This window comes from Nannospalax galili, unplaced genomic scaffold (assembly GCF_000622305.1).
Source record: "Nannospalax galili isolate Female #2095 unplaced genomic scaffold, S.galili_v1.0 scaffold1659, whole genome shotgun sequence".
In the NCBI taxonomy this organism is placed as follows: Eukaryota; Metazoa; Chordata; class Mammalia; order Rodentia; family Spalacidae; genus Nannospalax; species Nannospalax galili.
Window position 1 is genome coordinate 416,605 of NW_008342925.1, and position 22,422 is coordinate 439,026.

The window sequence follows — 22,422 nt, forward strand, 5'->3', positions numbered from 1 at the left end:
CAACTCCGCCCCTGCCCAGCAGGGGGCGTGCCCGCCCCGCCCCGTTCCTGCACCCGGGGCGCTTCCCGTGCGCGCCTCCGCAGACTCCCACACTTGCCTCTCCCGGGACAGGGGTCGAGTCCGAGCCCCGCGGGAGGCTCTCGGAGAGGTAGCTTGGGTCCAGCCCACCGGCTCCAGCGGCCATGGCGAACACCTTAGACCTGGACAAGGGCTGCACGGTGGAGGAGCTGCTCCGAGGCTGCATCGAAGCCTTTGGTGAGTCGAGGCACGAGGGAGTAAAACCAAGCCCGAGCTTGATCCTGAGCCCAGCCCCGGGCTCTACCCTCCTAGGACAGATCCCTGGCCAGGACCCACCCAGGGCTTGCATCCCGTAGTCTCAATGAAAGCCCCTCTCCATCCCAGAGAGGTGCCTAAATGTCCCCCTTACCTAAGTCTTCCCGAGCCCGAGGGGAAGGCAGGGCTGGTGTCCCAACCCTGACCCGGGAGGGGCATTATCTGTGTCCCTGGAGGATCCGGAGGAACTCTATCTCCAGCCTGGGAGCTGTTTCCGGTAGATGGGGGTTGGTTTATCTGGTGAAGGGGTGCCCCTTCCCCCAGCGCTCAGGAAATGACCTCTGGATTCTTGACCCGGGGGAACCCAGGCTCCTTCCGCCCCAGCTGGTTCCCCTCCAGACGATGGACCTGGTCGGAGCGCCCCTCCTCCAGTTCCTGGATCCTGCTGGACCCCTTCTCCCACCCTGACTCCTTTCTCAAAATTAGTCTCCTGGTTTTGGAGTGCTGGGGAAGCAGTGGGTGGGCGGGGACAGGAGTGCGACCCTAGGGGACCTGACACCTGGCCCAGGCTGCAGACCAGGCTTAAGAGATCCGGAGCCCTCGGACCAAGGGTCAGCCGGCTTCTCTCTGACTTTTCGGAGCAGATGACTCGGGAAAGGTGCGGGACCCGCAGCTGGTGCGCATGTTCCTCATGATGCATCCCTGGTACATCCCTTCCTCTCAGCTGGCTGCAAAACTGCTCCGCATATATCCTTAGCAGGCATGACTGAGGCCCCGCTGTCCTGGGTCTGCGGAGCTGGCCCTGCTGCCCAGCCCAAGCTGAGAATGTGCTGGGCATGTTCAGAGCCTTTGAGCTAGCGTGCAGGCCCTGCCTATATTCCAGAATTCAGGCACTGCCTCTGGCCCTTTCTAGGGCCTAGGCTCCGCCCTCTCCCTCCCTGATCACTTGGAACTCTTCAGGGGCCTAGGCCTTGCCCTTACTCTCCTCTGAGTGCTAGAGCTGCTTCTATCCTGTCCTGGGCCTCTTGCTCCACTCTGAGGCTAGGCCCTTCTCCCAGCCTCTGGTAGAACTCAGCCCTCTTCACGTCTTCTCCCAGAGCTCCTGGCTCACCCACAGCATCCTCCTGGAACCCAGGGCAGGTCAGGAGTTCAAAGGATCCCGTCTCAAAGCCCAGGCCCTGCCCCTTCAGTGCTTAGGCCACACCCCTTGTTCTCTGTTCCTAGACTTAGGTTCCATCCTGTTGTCCTTAACCCTCCTTTACCTACCAACAATCCCGGAAGGACAACTCCAATTCCCTGCAGGTGAAAACGTGTCACCTGGTCAGGTGAGTCTCTGGGCCCTGGCCCTGCCTTTTGTCCCTTTTCTCAGGCCTCAGATGGGCTGCAGGATTGGACAGCACCTCCAGGGGTCAGGTGGGTTTGCCAGCCTGCCGCATCTTTTAGCGTGCTGTCTGCCTTCTTGTTTTAGCTGCTGGGGTGGGATGGAGGGTAGGGGTGTCCCTGTAACCTCAGAGAAGGAGAGCTGGGAGAGGGAGGACCCCTCTCTTTGAAGGAAACCAGTGGTTCCTTCCCTTACTCACTTGGGGATGGTGGAGGAAGGAGGGCTGCCGTAGGTGACTCTACCCCTTCCTAGGTATTGGATCTCAGCATTCCCAGCAGAGTTTGACTTGAACCCTGAACTGGCTGAGCAGATCAAGGAGCTGAAGGCTCTGCTAGATCAAGAAGGGAACCGCCGCCACAGCAGCCTCATCGACATCGAGAGCGTGTGCGTGGGGGAAGCTCGGAGGGGGCCACTCAGCATCCTATACCATCTGTGCCTAATAAATGTTGAATTGAATGAGTGAGGGTCATGTCACTCTCTTGCTTTAAAACCTTCCATGGCTCCCTATCACCTTCCAAACACCTGTCTGGCTATTAACGTCTTTTGTGGTGTCAGGCCCCCGTCTGATGTTCCTGTCTTATCTCCCATAGCCCACCGAGCATCCCACACACTTCATACTGAGGCCACTCACCTTCCTTCCCCTCCATGGTGCTCGCTGTTGTCCTTGCCCTGTCTCCTTCCTCCATTCTCATTGAGACTCAGCCCAAGTACCTGCCTGGTGAGGGTGTGGCACTCTTCAGAGCAGAATTTGCCGTGACCTCCTGTGTTTTCCCATGGTGCTTTGCACAGATTCCTGTCCAGAGCCCTGGGAACTTGCGTCCCACTGTTTGGTGATGGTGTGTTTCTGTGTCTGTCTCCCCCAGTAGACTGTGAGCTCCTCGAGGGCAGGAACCGTATCTTGCTCATCTCTGTATCCCAGCGCCTAGCACAGTGCCTGGCACAGAGTACGTTGTCCATAAGTGTGTCTTGAGTGCGTGGCGAGGGGGACATGTGGAGGAGTTGTTGGGATTCGGGGACATTAGTGCCTAGGATGGTGGCTCCTGTCATGTAGGTCCCCAGTCAGTTTGAGTGACATGGCTGTGTGAGTGCGGGGACCACAGGAGACCAGGAACATCTCCAGCACAGGGCTCTCTACCCCTGCTCCCCCAGCCCCACCTACAAGTGGAAGCGGCAGGTGACCCAGCGGAACCCCGTGGGACAGAAAAAGCGCAAGATGTCCCTGTTGTTTGACCACCTGGAGCCCATGGAGCTGGCAGAACACCTCACCTACCTGGAGTATCGCTCCTTCTGCAAGATCCTGGTGTGACCTGAGAGCTTTGTGGTTGGGGTCTAGTCCAGTGTGATCTGGGAAGGGGGTGCCAGGAAGGGAAAGGTCTCTGGGGGCAGGCTGGCTCCCTGGGCTGGCTGGGAGGTTCCAGCAAAGGACAGCTGGAGGGTGAGCAAGGCCACTGGTGAGGAAAGAGGCCAGCAGGGCACTCAGGTCATCCCCAACTGCCCCCAGTTCCAGGATTACCACAGCTTTGTGACTCACGGCTGCACCGTAGACAACCCTGTCTTGGAGCGGTTCATCTCTCTCTTCAACAGCGTATCGCAGTGGGTCCAGCTCATGATCCTCAGCAAGCCCACAGCCCCGCAGCGGGCTCTGGTCATCACACACTTTGTGCACGTGGCAGAGGTGCCCGCCCTCCCTTTGTGCTCATGCCTCCCTTTGACCAGCAGGCCCAGCCCCTCCTCTGTACCCACCTGCATCTGCCTCCTCTCTGGAAGGGCCACTGGGTCACTGGCTTCCCCTTCCTGGTTTGCCTCCCAGAAGCTGCTGCAGCTGCAGAATTTCAACACTCTGATGGCCGTGGTCGGCGGCCTGAGTCACAGCTCCATCTCGCGCCTCAAGGAGACCCACAACCACGTTAGCCCTGAGACCATCAAGGTGCCTGGGATGGGAGGGCCCTGTGCTTCTCAGCCTCAGCTTCCCTGTGCAATGCTGGGGGGCTGGGCATGACTGTCTTGACCGTTGAGGAAACTGAGGCTTGGAGGAGGGGTTAGGAACATTTCTAGATTGAGTGATGCCAGTGGCATTGGTGGGCCCCCAGGCCTGCCTGGTCCAAAAATCATTTCTTATATATTTAAAAAATTATATTTTATGTGTGTGTGCACATGTGCATGGGGGTGTGCATGCACATGTGTGGGTATGCATGTGGAGATCAGAGTTTCACACTGGTGTCCTTCTCCGTCACTCTCCATCTTTTGTTACTGTTGTTGTTTTGTTTTTTGAGACAGAGTCTCACTGTTTAGCCCTGGCTGACCTAGAACTCATGTATTCCAGGCTGACCTGGAACTCACTGAGATCCATCTGCCTCTGCTTCCTGAGTGCTGGGATTAAGGGTGTGCAACACCATCCCCAGCTCACTCTATATCTTTTTTTTTTTAAACACAAATATTCACTTGTGGAGATCTTTTAATTGTTTGTTTATTTATGTTTTATGTTTGTGTTTTGCTTACATGTATGTAAGTACATTATAGGGGTACAGTGCCTGAGGAGGCCAGAAGAGGGCATTGGATCTTTTGGAAGTCAAGTTACAGTGGTTGTAACTATGTGAGTGCTGGGAACTGAACTCTGTCCTCTGAAAGAGCAGCCAGTGCCCTTAACTGCTGTGCCATCTCTCCAGCCCCTTCTCATCTTTAAAAAAATAATTTAGGGGTTGGGGATTTAGCTCAGTGGTAGAGCACTTGCCTAGCAAGCAAGGCCCTGGGTTCAGTCCTCAGCTCCGAAAAAAAAAAAATTTATTGTTGGGCGTGGTGGCGCACACCTTTAATCCCAGCACTCAGACGCAGGCAGATCTCTGTGAGTTCAAGGCCAGCCTGGTCTACATAGTGAGTTCCAGGACAGCTGGGGCTACAGGGAGACACTGTCTCAAAAAGACCAAAAAAAATATCTACTTGACTTAAATTTTATTTATGCATATGTCTATGTATGTGAGCACTGCATTTCTTAAGGTACCTGTGGAGGCCATATGGATCCCTTGGAGCTGGAGTTCTAGGTAGTTGTGAGCTTCCTGATGTGGGTCCTGGGAAGTGAACTCAGGTTCTCTGGAAGAGCAGCAAGTGCTCTTAACCCTGAGCCACCTCTCCAGCCCTATCTTAATCTTTTTGAGTTGTGTTTCTTACTGGACCCAGAGTTCTATCTGACTAGACTGGGTGGCCAGTGAGTTCCAGCAATCCATCTGTCTCCACTCCCTTGGCACTAGGGTTACCCTTAGGCTTTTATGTGGGTACCAGGGACCAGAAGCCAGCACTCCTCCTGCTTGTATGGCAGACGCTACTGTCTGAGTCCTCTCCCAGCATCCTTCTCTTTCTTTTCTTTCTTTCCCCCCCCCTTTTTTTTTTTGAGACAGTGTCTCCCTATAGCCCCAGCTGGCCTGAAACTTACTATGTAGACCCCAGCCTGTCCTCAATTGCACAAAGATTCTCTTCTCTCTCTCTCTCTCTCTCTCTCTCTCTCTCTCTCTCTCTCTGATTAAAAGCATGCCTCACTACACCTAGCTTCACTCCTCTTTCTTTTAATGGGGGCTGGAGAGATGGCTCAGTGGTTAAGAGCTACTCTTCCAGAGAACTCCAGTTTAATTCCCAGCACCCACATGATGGCTAACAGCCGTCCATAACTCCAGTTCCAAGGAATCCAATGCAATACACTCATACACATAAAATAAAAATAATGAAAAAAAATGTTTTTTTTGGTCTTTTTGAGACAGGGTCTCCTTGTAGCCCCAGCTGTCCTGGATTCACTATGGAGACCAGGCTGGCCTCGAACTCACAGAGATCCACATGCCTCTGCTTCCCAAGTGCTGGGATTAAAGGTGTGCGCCACCACGTCCTGCCAAATAATGAAATATTTTTAGGTAAAAAGATATTAGGTCATGCCGGGCATGGTAGCACATGCCTTTAGTTCCCAGCACTTGGGAGGCAGAGGCAGGTGGATCTCTGAATTCGAGGCCAGCCTGGTCTACATAGTGAGTACCAGCTAGAGCTATAGAGTGAGACCTTGTCTCAACAAACAAACGAACAAAACTTTGACTAGAGTATAGCTCAGTTGTAGTGTACTTGCCTTGTATGCAGAAAGTCCCTGGGCTCTGACTCTAGCATGAGGCAAAAAAAGGGGGGGGTTGGGGGGCACTGGAGAGATGACTCATTGGTTTGGAGCATTGACTGCCCTTGCACCCACGTAGTGGGAAACAACCACCTGTAACTGTAGTTCCAGGGACTCTGGCACCCTCTTCTGGCCTCTGTGGGTGTTGCAGGCACGAGCACATATACATGCAGAGAAAACACTCATACATATAAAATAAAAATAAATCAAGCTGAACATGGTGGCGTGATAGCGACTTTTAGGTGCTGCTTTTCTTCCTAGCATCTAACTTCATGTGTGCATCCCTAAACAACACTGGCGCTTTTTGCTGACTATTTCCAACTTCCTCTGAGTAGACTCGTGTGATTTTGAGTCTCGCTCCTTCATTCCACTTTATCGTGTTAGAGGCTTTTCTTCCTGCTGTGTGGGGCAATCATTCATTTTCGTTGTCTCACACTGTTCTAAGTCCATCCTAATGGATGAATTGGTTGTGCTGTTGAACACTTGGAGCTTTTCTTCTTAATGAATTCATTTACTCTGTGGAGTCATTACTTTGTGCGTGTGTGTGTGTGTGTGTGTGTGTGTGTGTGTGTATGTGTTTGTGTATGTTTGATTTCTGAGCACAGTGCTTGTATGGAGGTCAGAGGACAGCTTTTGGGAGCTGATTCTCTCTTTTTACCACCCAGGGATTGAACTCAGGTCATCAGGCTTGGCAGCAAGTGACTTTATCCACTCAGTCATAACACTGGCCCTCTTTTCTTTTCTTTCTTTCCTTTCCTTTCTTTCCTTTCCTTTTTTTTTTTTTGAGACAGGATGTATTCTATACTATCCTTGAATTTGCTGTGTAGCTAAGAGTAACCTTGTATTCCTGAAGATTCCAGGTGTGCACCAACCATGCCTGGTTTGTGTGTGATGCTGGGGGGTCAAACGCATGGCTTTGCATGTGCTAGATAAGCAATCTACCAGCACCTATATCTCCAGCCCAGGATTTTCTTTTCTTTTTCTTGTGTTCTTCCTCTCTCCCCCCCCCCTTTTTTTTGGACTGGTCTTACTTCGTAGTCCCAGCTGGACTAACTGACCATATAGATTGCATTGGCTTTGAATTTACAACCATCCTTCGGCCTCTGCCTCCCCAGTGCTGGGATTACAGACCAGTGCAACCAGGTTCAGCCTGTTGGTTTTTTTTTTCTTCCACTTTTTGTCATTACCAAACATCTGGCCTAAGAATGTCCTTCTCAGTCAATAGGCCTGTGCTTAAACGTTGATGACCTGTGCTCAGGCCTGGTGTACATGTGTGGTATTTGGTCTTAGCTGTTTTCTTGGACTTACAACCTATGAACTCTGGTCCCTAGAGCTTGAGAGAGCAGTGTTGGGGGCCAGTAACCTGAGTTCAATCCCTGGAACCTACATAGTAGAAGGAGAGAACTGACTCCTGAAAATTGTCTTCTGACCTCCATACAAGTGCCGTAGTATAAGCAAACACACACACGCACACACACACACGCACACACACACACACACACACACACGAGTGCATCTTTTCACCTATCTTTGACCTACCCCCCCCATCTTTTCCCTTAGTTCCAGGGCTGAGGTGGGGATGATGGGTGAGTGGTGAGTGGTGTGAGTGACACTCTGCCCTTTGCTCTCTAGCTCTGGGAAGGTCTGACAGAACTCGTAACAGCCACAGGCAACTATGGCAACTACCGGCGTAGACTGGCAGCTTGTGTGGGCTTCCGCTTCCCTATCTTGGGTGTCCACCTCAAGGACCTAGTGGCCCTGCAGCTGGCCCTGCCTGACTGGCTGGACCCGGCCCGGACCCAACTCAATGGGGCCAAGATGAGGCAGCTCTTCAGCATCCTGGAGGAGCTGGCCATGGTGACCAGCCTTCGGCCACCAGTGCAGGCCAACCCGGATCTGCTGAGCTTGCTCACGGTGAGGGGCTGGGCATGATGTGGTAGCTGTACCTGCTGTGGCTGTGGGCTTGTTGGCTTCCGCCCAAGGGACTGAGGGCCAGCCTGGGCTCCGAGGGTTACAGTGAACTCTAAGATAGTTCCAAGCTTTGGGGACACAGGCCAGTGGTCCTATCTTGAGGCTGCTATATGGGCCATAGGCTGGATTTGAGACTGGGCCTGGGTCTCAGGTCCTGGGTTGAGTTTCTGACAGTAGGTTATAATCAAAGGTTGAGACCAAGCTGTGAATTTTTTTTTAAAAGCTTTCTTTTTTATTTAATTGTTTTGGTTTTTGTTGTTACTGTTGTTTGCTTTTGGAGCTAGGATCTACTTGGCAGCCCAGGCTGGCTCAAACTCATAGGGAGCCTATTTTGACCTTGAACTTGTGGCAGTTCTCATCTTTCTTGAGCCTCCTAAATGCTAGGATTATAGGCACTATGCCCAGCATTGAGCAAAGCTCTGATTTTTGGCTTGTGCTTAGTCTAGATGCCTAGAGTAGGTTCTCGGCCAGAGCTAGACAACCTGAGCTGGGCCTTAGATTTGAAGGATTTGTGGGCTCTCAGCTTCCAGACATGGATGGGATAGGGTTAAAATCTGAGCTGAATACTAGATGGATTACGCAGCACAGGGCTAGCCCTGTGGCTGACATTTTGGCAGTGCATTGTGTTCAAAGTTTGGGCCAAGCTGTGATCTGTGCTGTGCTGGCGGGTGTGGGGTTATTGAGGTGTCTTCTAAGCTGGACTTTGTACAGAGTCTAGTTTTTGCATCAGGCTCTGGGCTGAGTGATACCCTTCAGATAGCCTAACAGTCCTGAGCTTGAGGTACCTGTGTAAGAGGGCAGCAAGGCCAGAGGTTGTGACCAGACCTGTGTGTCCCAGGTGTCCCTGGATCAGTATCAGACAGAGGATGAGTTGTACCAGCTGTCCCTGCAGCGGGAGCCACGCTCAAAGTCCTCGGTAAGGGAGGGGCCCTGACCCACCCCATTTTGTACTTGGGAATCCCAGGGTGATGGGGCTAGAGAAATGGCTCAGTGATTAAGAGGACTTGCTCTACTTCCAGAGGACCTGAGTTCGGGTCTGGATCCCAACACCCACATGGTGGTATACAACCTCCTGTAACTCCAGTTCCAGGGGATTCAACACCCTCTTCTGGTCTCTGAGGGTACTGCACACCTGTGGAGCACATACAGACAAGCAGGCACACATACATACACATAAATAAAAATAAAGCTAAAAAAGAATCCTAGGGTGTGAGGACAGCAAGAGCCCTCCAAAGCTTCCACATTCATCTGTCTGCAGTAGCCTTGGGCAGGCTTCCTCTCTCTGTTTACTGGGGTCCTGGGCTCCTTCCTGCTCTGGCATTAGTTCAGACCTGATTCTTTCCACAGCCAACCAGCCCTACCAGCTGTACCCCACCTCCCAGGCCCCCAGTGCTGGAAGAATGGACCTCGGCTGCCAAGCCCAAGCTGGATCAGGCCCTGGTGGCAGAACACATTGAGAAGATGGTGGAGGTGAGTTCTGGAGGCTGGGCCAAGTGGGGAGGAGTCTGTCACTGGAAGTGGAGGTCTGTGCAGCAGGTTTCCCAGGAACCCTGCCCTGGGAACCATGGCTAGAGCTTGGTCTTAAGGGCCAGTGCTGTGTCTGTCCCCAGAGACACAGCACACATAGCAAGCTAGCTCCATGAATGGCCAGGGAGATGGAACTGAAAAGGGTGCTGGGGAGACATCCCTGACACGCTTCATGATACAGACTGGGCTCTGAGGTTCCTTTTAATTTTCCCCTCTCCTGGCCCCATGTGCCCCTCTGTAGTCTGTGTTCCGGAACTTTGACGTCGATGGGGATGGCCACATCTCACAGGAAGAGTTCCAGATCATCCGGGGCAACTTCCCTTATCTGAGCGCCTTTGGGGATCTGGACCAAAACCAGTGAGGAGGGCTGATGCCTGGGTGTGGGGAGGGAAGGCCCCAGCCTACTTCCCCACAGACTCCAGTTTCTGCATGTGCCTGGGAAGCTGTCCACTGGGTGGGGCTGTGATATTCGGGGGTGAGAGCCAAGGGGGCATTGTTACCTTGCTAGTTCTAACAGATGGGGTACCATGGCTACATGAATGCTGTTTTTTTAAAAAATATTTTATTATTTTATGTGTATGAGTGTATTGCCTGCATGTTATGTGAGTGCACCCATGTTGTGCAGCGTTACGGAGATCAGAAGAGGGCTTCGGATTCCCCAGAAACTGGAGTTAAGGACGGTTTGTAGCCACCATGTGGATGCTGGGAATTGAACCTGGGTCCTCCGCAAGAGCAGTCAGTACTCTTAACCACTGAGCCATCTCTCCAGCCCCAGTGAATGCTGTTTTATATGCTGTTTTATTTGTGGAGTTCCAAGCTGACCAAACTGTGAGCAAGTTGAGCCCCTAAGTGGCTTAGATTTAATGAATAGATAAGAAAGGCCATAATTAGCAGCACCCACTTGCTTTTCCACAATTCATATGCTGACAGTTTAGAAAAACAGCTGGTTCTCTGAAGTAGGTTAAATGTGTCCCCTGCAACCATGTTTATGCCCCATTTTTGCTGAGAAGACAAAAACCCAATCAAAATTTACAGTCCATCCCAGGTCAATTTATTTTTAAATGTGACCTGTATTTCAAAACTGTGTTGTTTTGGAGCTGGGGATGTGTCTTAGTTGATATAATGCCAGCCTAGCATTCACGAAGCCCTGTGTTAAGTCCCCCAGCACTGCATGAATTGGGCAAGGTGGTGGTCACCTAAAATCCCAGCATTCTGGAGGCAGAGGCAGGCAAATCTTTGTGAGTTTGAGACCAGCCTGGTCTGCAAGAGTTCCAGAGCAGCCAGAGCTACACAGTGAGACCCTGTTTCTAAAACAAACAAACAAACAAACCACCCCCTACACACAAAAAAAATGGTAAAGTAAGAGTTCTCTTCCTCTTCCTCTGGTAGATGGAATCAATGTTGATAGCTGGGCAATGTCTGTATACTGAGACAGGTTCTCATGCTAGCCCAGGCTAGCCTGAACTTATTTTCTAGCCCAGGCTGGCCTGAGACTCAAAGCCATCTTGCCTTATTTTCCCAAGAGCTAGGATCACAGGCGTGGTGACGCCTAGTGTCCTTCTAATCTTTTCCTTACACTGACACAGATACGGATTTTGGTCTGAAGTATAGTTCATGGACAAACAGGATTCACCTGTGAGTGTGGCGCTGCTGGGGCTGTGTTTCTTCTCCTAGAACTCAGGCAGAAGCAGCCCAGTTCTGTGTTTTCTCCCCAGGCTGGTGGGTGTTTTTTGTTTCTTCTGTATTCATTGGGTAAAGACCCAGCCCCCTTAAAACCCCAGAGGGGGACTGGAGAAATGGCCCAGAGGTTAAGAGCACTGACTGCTCTTGCTGAGAACTGGGGTTTGATTCCCAGCACCCACATGGTGACTAACAAGAGTCTGTAACTCTAGTTTCAGAGGATCCAATGCCCTCTTCTGACCTCTGAAGGCATTGCATGCATGGATGCATTTAACATACAACATACATGCACTTAACATATTATATACACCTTAAAAAAAAAACAAAACAAGCCGGGCGTGGTGGCGCATGCCTGTAGTCCTAGCACTTGGGAGGAGGAGGCAGGTGGATCTCTGTGAGTTCAAGGCCAGCCTGGTCTACATAGTGAGTTCCAGGACAGCTGGGGCTACAGGGAGACCCTGCTTCAAAAAGACAAAAAAAAAAAAAAAAATCAAAACCCAGAGGCTTTAGCTTCATGTAGGTTCAGCCCTAAGTTTCTACCTCCTCCTTTTCCTTTCTTTTTTTGAGACAGGGTCTCATGCAGTCCACACTGGCCTCAGAATCACTCTATAGCTGAGGTTGGTGTTGAGCTCCTGACTCTCTTGCCTTGGACCCTTGAATGTGCCTCCCACGTGTTCCTTGGGTTTGATTGCAGGCTTACAGGAATGTGCCACCACACTGGGCTCCTGAAGCTGTTTCTGGTACTTGGGGGCTTCCATTTCTTGCAAACTCATGTATGTATTTAAACAATCGTTGGTTCATTTTGTTATTTTTTATTATTATTACTTTTTTGGGGGTCTTTTTGAGATACGGTCTCTTTGTAGCTGGCTTGGAACTCACTATGTAGACCAGGCTGGCTTCAATCTCACAGAAATCTGCCTGCCTCTGCCTCCAGAGTGCTAGAATTGAAAGTGAGCACCATTGATAGCATTTGTAGAATTTTTAAGCAGCCCTAAGTTTCTACCTCCTCCTTTTCCTTTCTTTTTTTGAGACAGGGTCTCATGCAGTCCACACTGGCCTCAGAATCACTCTATAGCTGAGGTTGGTGTTGAGCTCCTGACTCTCTTGCCTTGGACCCTTGAATGTGCCTCCCACGTGTTCCTTGGGTTTGATTGCAGGCTTACAGGAATGTGCCACCACACTGGGCTCCTGAAGCTGTTTCTGGTACTTGGGGGCTTCCATTTCTTGCAAACTCATGTATGTATTTAAACAATCGTTGGTTCATTTTGTTATTTTTTATTATTATTACTTTTTTGGGGGTCTTTTTGAGATACGGTCTCTTTGTAGCTGGCTTGGAACTCACTATGTAGACCAGGCTGGCTTCAATCTCACAGAAATCTGCCTGCCTCTGCCTCTCTAGTGCTGGGATTAAAGGCACGGGCCACCACACCTGGCCATTATTTACTTTCTTTTTTTGGAGGCAGGTCTCACGTTAGCTCAGGCTGGTTGGGAACTCACTATGTAGCCCAGGCTGGCCTCAAACTTGTGTCAATCTTCGTGTCTTAGTCCCCAGAGTGCTGGGATTGCAGGGGTGAGCCAACATGCCCTGGTTTTTCAGTTTTCTGTGATGCTGAGTATTGAACCCAGGCCCTTGTTTATGCTAGGTGAGTGCCTTACCGCTGACCTACATCTCACACCTGCCAAACCCCTTATCACACACAACTTGCCATGTAGCACTCCTTATTTGTTTATTTACTTGTTTGTTTTGTGTTGCTGGGGATGGAACCCAGGGCTTACATGTGCTAAGGAAGCACCCTACCTCCACTTGTGGTGTCCCTACCCTAGCTCACCCTGTGTGGCTGGCCACCCATTTACCTCTGCATCCTTCTGCTGATGGCAAAATAGATTGGTCCCAAGTTGTGCTGTAATTATCCACCATGCATCTTGAACGTCTTTGTATCCACACACTTGGGCCAGAATTTCTGGAGAGGAGATTCTTGGAAGTGTGATCGTTGGTGCAAAAGTGATGCACATCCCAAGTTAGGACAGAGACTGCCAACCTGACCTCAGTCAAGGTTGCACCAGGTCGTGCCCCATGTGCAGCACCCAACTGTGCCCCAAGCTCTCTGCCAAGAGCAGAGGCTGTAAAGAGCCCCATAATTTTGCCAGTCTGGTTGACAAAGGGTATCTTGGTTAATTTTCTTTTCTTTAATCCAATAGGGACTGTCTGTGTGTTTATTGGCATTTTTTTTTCGGTCTTTTTGAGACAGGGTCTCCCTGTAGCCACAGCTGGTCTGGATTCGCTATGGAGACCAGGCCTGTCTCTGGCTCCGAGTGGAGTGATGGGATTAAAGGTGTGCACCACCCATCACACCCGGCTTATTGGCCACTTTTATTTCTTCTGTCATTCATTGTCATCTGATAGTCTACAGGGTTTGTGTCTTTTCTCACTGATTTTCAGAATCTGTGTTAACGGATATTAAACCCTTACTGATCAGTGTGTTTGCAAATATTTCCTCTCTATCATTGATGATGTCTTTTTCCATGGATAAAATTTGTTTTAAAGTTTTGTGTGTTGGATGTCAGCCTTTTCCTCAATGGCTTCTAGGCTTTGTGTTGTGTGTAGAAAGGCCTCTGGCCCCTCAAGGTCACAAAGTGATTCTCAGATATTTTTCAGGTACTTTGATTTTATGTATTCATTGATGTTTTCATTCTGTGAGAATAGTTTTCATGTACTGTTTACATATTTCATTTAAAGTTTACATGTTTTAATTTTTTTTCCCTAAAAATGGCCAGTGGTCCCATAGCCTCATAGAGCTAAAAGGCTACCAGGGCCACATCTAGAACATCAAATCTAGGAGTTTCAAATAAGGGCCCATCCTCCTGGTGGAGAGCCACCAAGAAGTGACCCAGGAGCAAGGTGTGGTGACACACACCTGTAATTCCAGCATCTGAGAGGCTGAGGTGGGAGGATCAGGAGCTCAAGGCCATACTCAGCTACAAAAGCAAGTTTGAGGGTAGCCTGGGGCACATGAGATGCTATATAAAAAAAAAAAAGTAGCGAGTGAGGGGCACACACCTTTAATCCTACGCAGATCTCTGTGAGATCCAGGTCAGCCTGGTCTACATAGAGAGCTCTAGGCCAGCCAGGGCTATGTAGTGAGATCCTGTCTCAGAAAGCAAACAAACAAAAAAGCCAAAGAGAGCAGGGTGTGGTGGCGCACACCTTTAATCCCAGCACTCGGGAGGCAGAGGCAGATGGATCTCTGTGAGTTCAAGGCCAGCCTGGTCTACATAGTGAGTTCCAGGGCAGCTGGGGCTACAGGGAGACCCTGCTTCAAAAAGACCAAAAAAAAAAAAAAAAACCAAACAAAAAACAAAAAGAGAGAGGGAGGGACCTACCTACCCACTTGGACACTTGTATGGGTTTTCTCATTTAACCCTCTTGACAACGCAGGCTTGGGAAGTAGGATTATGCTCATATGGAGTTAGAGAAACTGAGGCACGGGGAGATTAATCAGTCCCAGGTCACATAGCTGAGAGGTACAGGTGGAATCTGAACTGAGCTCTGTTACCCGAACACAGGCTCCCTCAGCCCCTAAAATGAACTCCCAGGAAGAAAGGGGCCCTTGAGAAGCAAGGGTTGGGTGTAGGAACGGGTGTTAGGGGACACCCCGGATGACAGCCCAGCCGCCCCAGTCTCTCCAGAGCCCCAGTCCTCAGCCACCCCGACACTTTGGGAACCTGAGACTAGCATGGGAGAGCGCCCAGCCTTTTAACTGACACCCCAACTGCTAGGTGGGTAGGAGAGTGACTCCTTTAGTTAGTGGCAGGTGCTTTTTCGGCTTCCTTGCAAAGTTTGGAGCTGGGTGGAGACCTTTCCCTGCAGCAGTCGGGTGGGGTGGGGAGGCCGGCCCTGGGCGGTCCCGGAGAGGACCGGAGCTGAGGCTCCCCTACGCCTACCAGGGATGGCTGCATCAGCCGGGAAGAGATGGTCTCCTACTTCCTGCGCTCCAGCTCGGTGCTGGGAGGCCGCATGGGCTTCGTGCACAACTTCCAGGAGAGCAATTCTCTACGCCCAGTCGCTTGCCGCCATTGTAAAGCTCTGGTGAGCGCCCCGCTTCCCCCTCTACCCCCCCCCCCCCCCCCCCACCCAATCCCCCCCCCCCTCCCGCCCCGGGGCCCCCCCCCCCCCCCCCCCCCTCTCCTGGCCCCCCCCCCGCCGCCGCCCCCACCAACCCCCTCAAACACTAATACCCAACACAGGCTCCCTCAGCCCCTAAAATGAACTCCCAGGAAGAAAGGGGCCCTTGAGAAGCAAGGGTTGGGTGTAGGAACGGGTGTTAGGGGACACCCCGGATGACAGCCCAGCCGCCCCAGTCTCTCCAGAGCCCCAGTCCTCAGCCACCCCGACACTTTGGGAACCTGAGACTAGCATGGGAGAGCGCCCAGCCTTTTAACTGACACCCCAACTGCTAGGTGGGTAGGAGAGTGACTCCTTTAGTTAGTGGCAGGTGCTTTTTCGGCTTCCTTGCAAAGTTTGGAGCTGGGTGGAGACCTTTCCCTGCAGCAGTCGGGTGGGGTGGGGAGGCCGGCCCTGGGCGGTCCCGGAGAGGACCGGAGCTGAGGCTCCCCTACGCCTACCAGGGATGGCTGCATCAGCCGGGAAGAGATGGTCTCCTACTTCCTGCGCTCCAGCTCGGTGCTGGGAGGCCGCATGGGCTTCGTGCACAACTTCCAGGAGAGCAATTCTCTACGCCCAGTCGCTTGCCGCCATTGTAAAGCTCTGGTGAGCGCCCCGCTTCCCCCTCTCCCCCCCCCCTCGCCCACCAGCCCAATCCACCCTCTCCTCCAGCCCTGGGCCGCCCACCCACGCCCCGCCCTTCTGCTGGCCCCGCCCCTGCCGAAGCCCCATCAAACTCCATTAAACATTAATGCCACCTGCCTGTTCTATTGCTCTTCTGCTCCTAGACCCGAGGCGGGCTGTAAGGCCCCGGGCCCTATTCTCGGGAAGGAAGAGGTACTCAACACCTCTAAAACCCTAACCCCCCAGCATGGCCCCCTCCTCTATTGCAGATCCTGGGCATCTATAAGCAGGGCCTCAAATGCAGAGGTAAGATGGAATGAATGGCTGAGCTGCTGGGCCGAGGTTTGGGGGAAAATAATTTTTGGAGTAGGGAATCTTTATTTTGATGGGGCATTTTCTGGGAAGTGAAGTGCATTGGAACTAGAACATTATGATGATTACTAGGGTAGCTTTTAAGAGGGCTTTTATTTTGGTAAGGCAGCTGCCTAGGAAAAGAGAGCTCTGGAGATGGCATAGACTGGTAATTAACATGGAGAGCACTTTGGAAAGAGGCTCTTATATTGATGGGGTGGCTTCTGAGGTGCAAAGGACTTTGGGGAGAAGCCAAGGTCTGAAGGATGGGGTAGAGGGTTTTCTCACCATGACCCTGGCTGGGCTCCCCTTCTTTCCTCCCTCAGCGTGTGGTGTCAACTGTCACAAGCAGTGCAAAGACCGCCTCTCAGTGGAGTGCCGTAGGAGGGCCCAGAGTGTGAGCCTGGAGGGGTCAGTGCCCTCTCCCTCACCCACACATACCCACCATCGGGCCTTCAGCTTCTCCCTGCCTCGCCCAGGCAGGCGCAGCTCCCGGCCTCCAGGTGAGAAGACCTCTAGGAAGGTAGAGCAGCCTTCGTGTTGTTAGGGGATTGGAGGAGTTATGTCAGCCATATTGCATTTCCCATTTCAGCAGCCATGAAAAAAGTCCCTTGCCTACATAACCTCGTAGTGGTTGTCTTGGGGTGTCCAATGCTTTTTGACCCGTTTGCTGAATAACTATCCACCAAATGATTATTTTGCTGAGAACAGTCTGAAGAATAAGTTAAGCTGAGGTCTAAGGCAATTTGACCACAATCATTTGGGTTGGCATAAGTCGTCAAAAATAGAAAAGATAAAGCTGTTGAGTCTTCCAGAAGTGAGGGGTCTAGACTCTGCAGTATACACAGAATTGACGTTTAAGCAAACTGCCCACAAAGCTGTGGCTGTAGAAAGAGCTGTGGCAAAATGAAAAAGTAGAAGAAGCCTCAAGAATGGGGTCGTTTGGTCATTCTGAGAATTGATTTTTTTTTTTTTTTTTTGGGAGGATGAGGGCCTCCTGTGATGAGGGAGGGCTGATGAGGTCACAGGGACCCAGGGGTGGTTTTGGTGACAACCCTCCCTCCCCTCCCTGCAGAGATCCGAGAAGAGGAGGTGCAGGTGGTGGAGGACGGAGTGTTTGACATCCACTTATAAGATGGTGAGTCTTGGCTGTGTGTGGGGTGGTACATGTCTTTAATCCCAGCAGAGGCAGGTGAATCTCTGTGAGTCCCAGGTCAGCCTTGTCTACATAGCCAGGGCTACTTAGTGAGTTCTCCCTGCCAGGAGAGTCCCCCACAGAGGGCTGGGGTGGCTTGTGGGGGGGATGTCAAGAAATGGTGGTCTATCTTTGATGGAGGCCGTTTGTTTTCCTCACAATCTCTGTTTTTCTCTTCCCAGCTGCGACTATCAAGGACTCATTCCTGCCTTGGAGGAAAGACTTGGAGCAGAGCAGGGAGCCTGGGGTTCTGGGGCAGGAGGCTGGGGCTGGGGGTGGGAGGAGAGGGTGGCATGCACTGAAGTCAGGGCCAGGGCTGGCATCCCTAAGGTTGTACAGAATCTTGTGAATATTTGTATTTTCCAGATGGAATAAAAAGGCCCGTGTAATTAACCTGGACCATCAGCCTAGACTCCTCGGGCACTGTACTTCTAGGGATTACTATGCTGTTGGGAATCTAGTAATTCTGTAGGTGGATGGGTTGGTGGATGGGTCGGAACTCTTGTGCATCTGGAACCTGGTGGGATGGGGGCCTCAGAAGCAGAACACCTTGGAAAACAGGAGTCTTTGGAAGGGTCTAGAAAATGGAAGTTGTCTAGAATCCTGGGGATCTGAGCCTTTACCCTAATGCATCTTTGTACCCTAGACTTTGCTGGGCCTAGTGTCACTGGAGTCTTTGGCCCCTTAACAAAAGTCCCTTGCCTGCCAGGCAGTCTCTCAGCCCTTGCTTGAATGCTCCAGTGGTGCGGTGCTCCCGGGAGGACGAAGAGGGCAGCCCAGGGCAGGGCACTGGCTGTGGAGGCAGAGCTGGGCGTGAGGAGGCGTGCGGACAGTGGGAGGAGGCAGAGGCTGGTGGGCCTCAGGGTGGGGGGCTGAGTTCCTTGGTCATGTTACCTCCTGTTGCCAGCCGGAAGGACAGTGACTTCCAGAGGAAATGCATATTGATCCTGCTGAGCTCCGGAGGCCTCTCCTAAGTCAGCTTGGTCTTCCCCCCTGAGCTGGCAGCGCTGAGGGCTTGGGGGTGGGTGGGTGTCATCACTGAGGAAGGCCAGGCCACTGCTGAGCCTGGTCAGGGCTGACAGGGTGGTCGGCGCAGTCTTCCCTTGAGATTCTAGACTCTGACCAGGCTGCCCCTGGGGTCAGAAGGCTCCATACAGCAGTCCTGAAAACTGGCGCTACCTCCCCAACACCCCCAAAACTGGAGGGGGGTTGCTCTACGGAAGCAGCTGCTGGATTGTTCTGAGGGTAGAGAGGGAGTACCTCAGCTCCCTACCTACATAGCACCCTGTCTGCAGACCTGTTGGTGGCCTCAGCTTCCCCCAGAGCCCCCCTCTTCCTGTCCATCTCTACCTTTTCCACTCCACTTCTGGCCTCCAAACCCTTATTTTGAGTCACTCCTCCTTCCCTGTCACCAGGCTCGGCTACAGCCCTGTCCCTCACTGAGTCCCCTGCACTGCCTCTCCTGTCCTCAGTCCCCTCCTGCCCTTCCTTCTCTCCAGGCTGTAATATCCGTTTCATGATTTGGGGGCTGAGTTGCTATAACAACAGACAGCGATTGTGTTGTGAAGAGCAGCCTGCTCCTGCGCCATCCGCCTCCTGCGCTGCCTCCATCCCTGCAGCCTGGTCGGCTCCCCTGCCCACCCCGCAGCAGCCTGGGCCTGGCCTCTTCCCAGGGTGTTGTGTGTGTAGGCCGCCCAGTGCTCAGCTCTGCCCCGCCCGGGATATGACGTGTGCCTGTCTTTCCACGGTTGTTCCTATGTGTCAGAATTTGATATCTGAGATTCACATGGTGTATGTGCGCCTGTGCATGTGTGCCTGACATGCACACTGTTTTTGCAGGGTTTTTCCTCCCCGTGTGTCCGTACTGGCCTGTGCACCCAAAGAGTGTGTGCTCAGTCCTTCCCGCTAGTGCCCACATTGGGTGGAAGCCTCTGTGTTTGGGGGTGTGTCTAGAAGTGGTGGGGACCTACAACATCAGGTCGGATGTGGGACCTTACTGAGAAACATCCGGGGAGGGGCAGGGAGGAGTACTATGCACCAGGTGACCTTTTCTGCCCTTGATGGATGAACTGAAGGATGGGGACAGGAAACAAACACTTACCCTCACCTCTTTCTCTATGCAGACTTGCAGGGTCTGAGAGTTGTCATCGGGTCACTGCCTGTCTGTCCCTCTGCATTTTGGTGTGTGTGTGCCCAGCCTGCAGGAGGAGGGGCAATGGGGGCTGGTTGGGGCAGTGGGCTGTGGGGTCAAAGAGGCGATTTTGCATCCCTGACTCAGCAGTTTGCACTCTCTGCCTACTCCAGTGGCTTTGGTAAGGGGGCAGTGCGAGGGTCTCCCCAAGGTCAGAGTAGGCCCCAAATGTGGGACCTTGCTCAAGGATCTCCTTTCCCACCCCTGGCGAATCACCCTCTGCAGCAGGGTCCCTTCCTTGCCCCTAAGTTGTAGAAGGGGGCCCTCTCTTGGAGGACGCCCACATCCACCCACTCAGGAATTGACCACCCTGAAAAATGCCTTCCAGGGGTCAGGGTGACCCCATGGGCAGGTCCTCTGTGCCCACTTGTTCCCTGGACATGGCATTTGCCTTTGATTGTGCAGGTACCTGTGTGCATATTCTTGAGCGAGTGTGTGTTTCCTGGGGTGTCCTACCATGGTGGGGCATCTCTGCAGTGTCCCTTTGTGTCTTTTTGAAACGCCAGGCACACACGGATAGGTGTGCCCCCATGTGTATCTGCATACATTAGTGATTGGACGTTGTTCATGAATATTGCCTCTGGCTAAGGAATTGCCAACTGCCACCAGCTGTGCAGATCACAGGCCCAGTAGCAGAAATCAGGGGCCTGAAGGGAGCTGGCAAAACGGTCTGCCAAACACCCACAGCCACACCCACACCGGCACACACTGCCTCATTGAGGAGCTGGATGTCCAACTTCACTAATGATATACACACTAGGTGCTGGAAGATCCTTTTCTCGGCTGAGTGAGTGACGTCCTTACCTGGGAAGTCCTGCACCCCAGGACTGCACTCACTCTGAAACTCACAGTTGGGGGCTCTAATACAGAGAAGGGTGTGGAAGCCAGCCTCAGGCTCCCTAAGGAGGCGTGAGCAGCCGAGGCGTGAGCAGCCGTAACCCCGCCCTTAACCTTCTACCTTTGCGCAGCCTTCCTGGCTGGTTGGGAAACTGGCTCCAAACTCTGGGATCCCCAGGAGACTGGGATGGGGAACCCCAAACCCCTATTTCTACTCTATCTCTACTTCAGCTTTTCCCTCCCCCACCAACTTCGTCCTTATCCTCTCGCTCCTCAATTCTGGGGGCTACCATCTTAAAAAGTGCCCGGACAGGGAAGGGCAGGGCCCTGGTGCTGATGCGACAAGCTGGGAAAAGCCATCAGCAGTCGGGGTCCCCCTCCCCTAGTCCGGGCCCGCCCTTGGATGCAGCCAGCAGAGGGCGCTGCGGCCCGCTCGGGTCCTGCTCCCTCGGTACCCCAAGTCCGGGTTCAGTCCTCTCCCTCTGGTTGGTCCCAACCCTGGGCACCGTCATGCGGACCCACTGGCAGAGGTGGGTGGGTGGGTGTGGGATCCCAGGGCGCGACTCGTGGGAGAAGGGCTGGGGCGTCTGGATTCTCAAGACACTGAGGCTGGAAAGGGGACCTGCGGGTGTGGGTCCCGGGGTCTCGGCAAAGGTGCTGGAGCGGCGGGGAGGAGCTCGGATGCCCCGGGGCCGGGACGCCTGGGTCCCCCGCGGAGGAGGGAGGTGGGCCTGTGGAGCCGCGGGACTGGCGGCTTCTACGCCTTCCCATTGGTCGCGTCGCTCGTCCGTTAGCGCAGCATGGCCCAATGCGTGTGCCCAGGGGGCGGGCCCTGGTGCTGATGCTGCCGTCAGTCGGTGTTGCAGGGATGCGGCGGCGGGAGCAGCCGCCCTGACTCTAGGAGCATCCTCCTCGGAGAGGCACCGCGGCGGGGCGGGCGGGGACGCGGCGGAGACCGAGAGGTGCGAGGCGGCCGATACTGCTAGCCCCGGATCTGTCACCTGCTAGAGCCCGGGAGGTCTCGGGGGCTCGGATCCCCACCCTCCAGCCCCTGGCGCCCCCAGAACCAGGTACGGGAGGGAGGGCTGCGGCGGAGACGAGTGGGGGGCGGGAGCCGATCGGGGGGAGGGGAAAACTGGGGCACCGAGCAGAAAGGTTTGGCTGGGTGACAGTGAGGAGACGAAGCTACTGGGGGGCATTGAGGGGCCGGAGGCTTCCTGGGAAGGGGCATTGGGCCTGAGCTGGGGCAAAGAGAGGGGGTGAGGGAGGGTCGTTGAGGGGGAGGGATGAAGAGAGGAGGGGCATTCAGAAGGCGATGAGACAGGTTCTGAAGGGGGGGTCCCCAGTCTGTGCTGGCTTTGGCAGCTGGAAGCAGGCTGTGAGCTGTTGTGGTCTGAAGGGTCTGCAGGGGAGAAACCTTGGGCTTCGTGGGAGAGGAAGAGGCTGGAGGGAGGCTTGAGAAGCAAAGAACAAGGGGGTAAGGGCCAGAGGCTTGGTCTGGGGGCAACCACTGAGGAACTGCTCTACTGGGGGGATGGGAGCCAAGGGGAGAGGAGGTTATCTGGAGCAAGCAGAGGGGGAAGATGCCTAGGTACTGAGCAGAGATGGGTCTGTGATGGGGAAGATCTGGGCAAGATGGGGGCCTCAGGGAGAGGAGCAAAGCTTGCGGGGGAAGGCTGGGGTGACAGAGAGGAAGACTGGGAAACTGTAGGAGGGGGCTCTGCCTGGGTGGGAAACTGATGGTGGCAGAGACAGGGCTCTGGTCAGAGAGTGCTATGGGGGGGGGAGGGAGCTTTAGGGACCTGGGATCACTCCCCAACCCCAAAGAGGACAGCACTATTTCCCATGTCCAGCCTTCTCCCCTGGAGGAAGAAGCAGTGTGCTCTGGGTTCTTAGGGCTGCAATATGAACCTAGGGACCCTTGGTGGGCTCGAGGCAAAATTGGCTTGTGGGGGACTGTTGTCTCCTTCACTGTCACCCCCTCTTGAGTCTTAGGAGAGGCATTTGGGGTCTAGGTGAACCAGCAAGATCTGGGAGTGACTGTTTCTTGGTGCTGGGGTGGGTGAATCGGGGGCACTGTCCAGCC

General features: G+C 53.3%; 2 protein-coding genes across 7 annotated transcripts in view; both read left to right on the plus strand.

Moving 5' to 3' along the window:
• Positions 1-17,707, plus strand: part of Rasgrp2 (RAS guanyl releasing protein 2) — a 21,300-nt gene extending 3,593 nt beyond the window's left edge. For 4 of the 6 annotated variants that reach the window (XM_029566362.1, XM_017799607.2, XM_008838916.3 and 1 more), the window contains exons 2-17: positions 112-255; positions 918-1,020; positions 1,536-1,598; positions 1,907-2,038; positions 2,804-2,954; positions 3,156-3,329; positions 3,465-3,581; positions 7,431-7,712; positions 8,608-8,685; positions 9,117-9,239; positions 9,538-9,653; positions 14,922-15,063; positions 16,032-16,068; positions 16,440-16,616; positions 17,189-17,251; positions 17,491-17,707. In XM_029566362.1, coding sequence (XP_029422222.1) covers positions 183-255; positions 918-1,020; positions 1,536-1,598; positions 1,907-2,038; positions 2,804-2,954; positions 3,156-3,329; positions 3,465-3,581; positions 7,431-7,712; positions 8,608-8,685; positions 9,117-9,239; positions 9,538-9,653; positions 14,922-15,063; positions 16,032-16,068; positions 16,440-16,616; positions 17,189-17,247 — 1,827 coding nt within the window. In that variant the 5' untranslated portion in view covers positions 112-182 and the 3' untranslated portion in view covers positions 17,248-17,251; positions 17,491-17,707. Of the gene's footprint in view, positions 1-111; positions 256-917; positions 1,021-1,497; positions 1,599-1,906; positions 2,599-2,803; positions 2,955-3,155; positions 3,330-3,464; positions 3,582-7,430; positions 7,713-8,607; positions 8,686-9,116; positions 9,240-9,537; positions 9,654-11,670; positions 11,777-14,921; positions 15,064-16,031; positions 16,069-16,439; positions 16,617-17,188; positions 17,252-17,490 lie in introns of those variants that run through there. The other 2 variants (XM_017799610.2, XM_029566363.1) reach the window with 2 other exon arrangements.
• A 3,488-nt stretch (positions 17,708-21,195) lies between these two features.
• Nrxn2 (neurexin 2) overlaps positions 21,196-22,422 on the plus strand; it is a 115,788-nt gene continuing 114,561 nt past the window's right edge. Inside the window, exon 1 of the mRNA XM_008838927.1 lies at positions 21,196-21,406. The gene's annotated coding sequence lies outside the window, so the exon portion shown is untranslated. The remainder of the gene's footprint in view (positions 21,407-22,422) is intronic.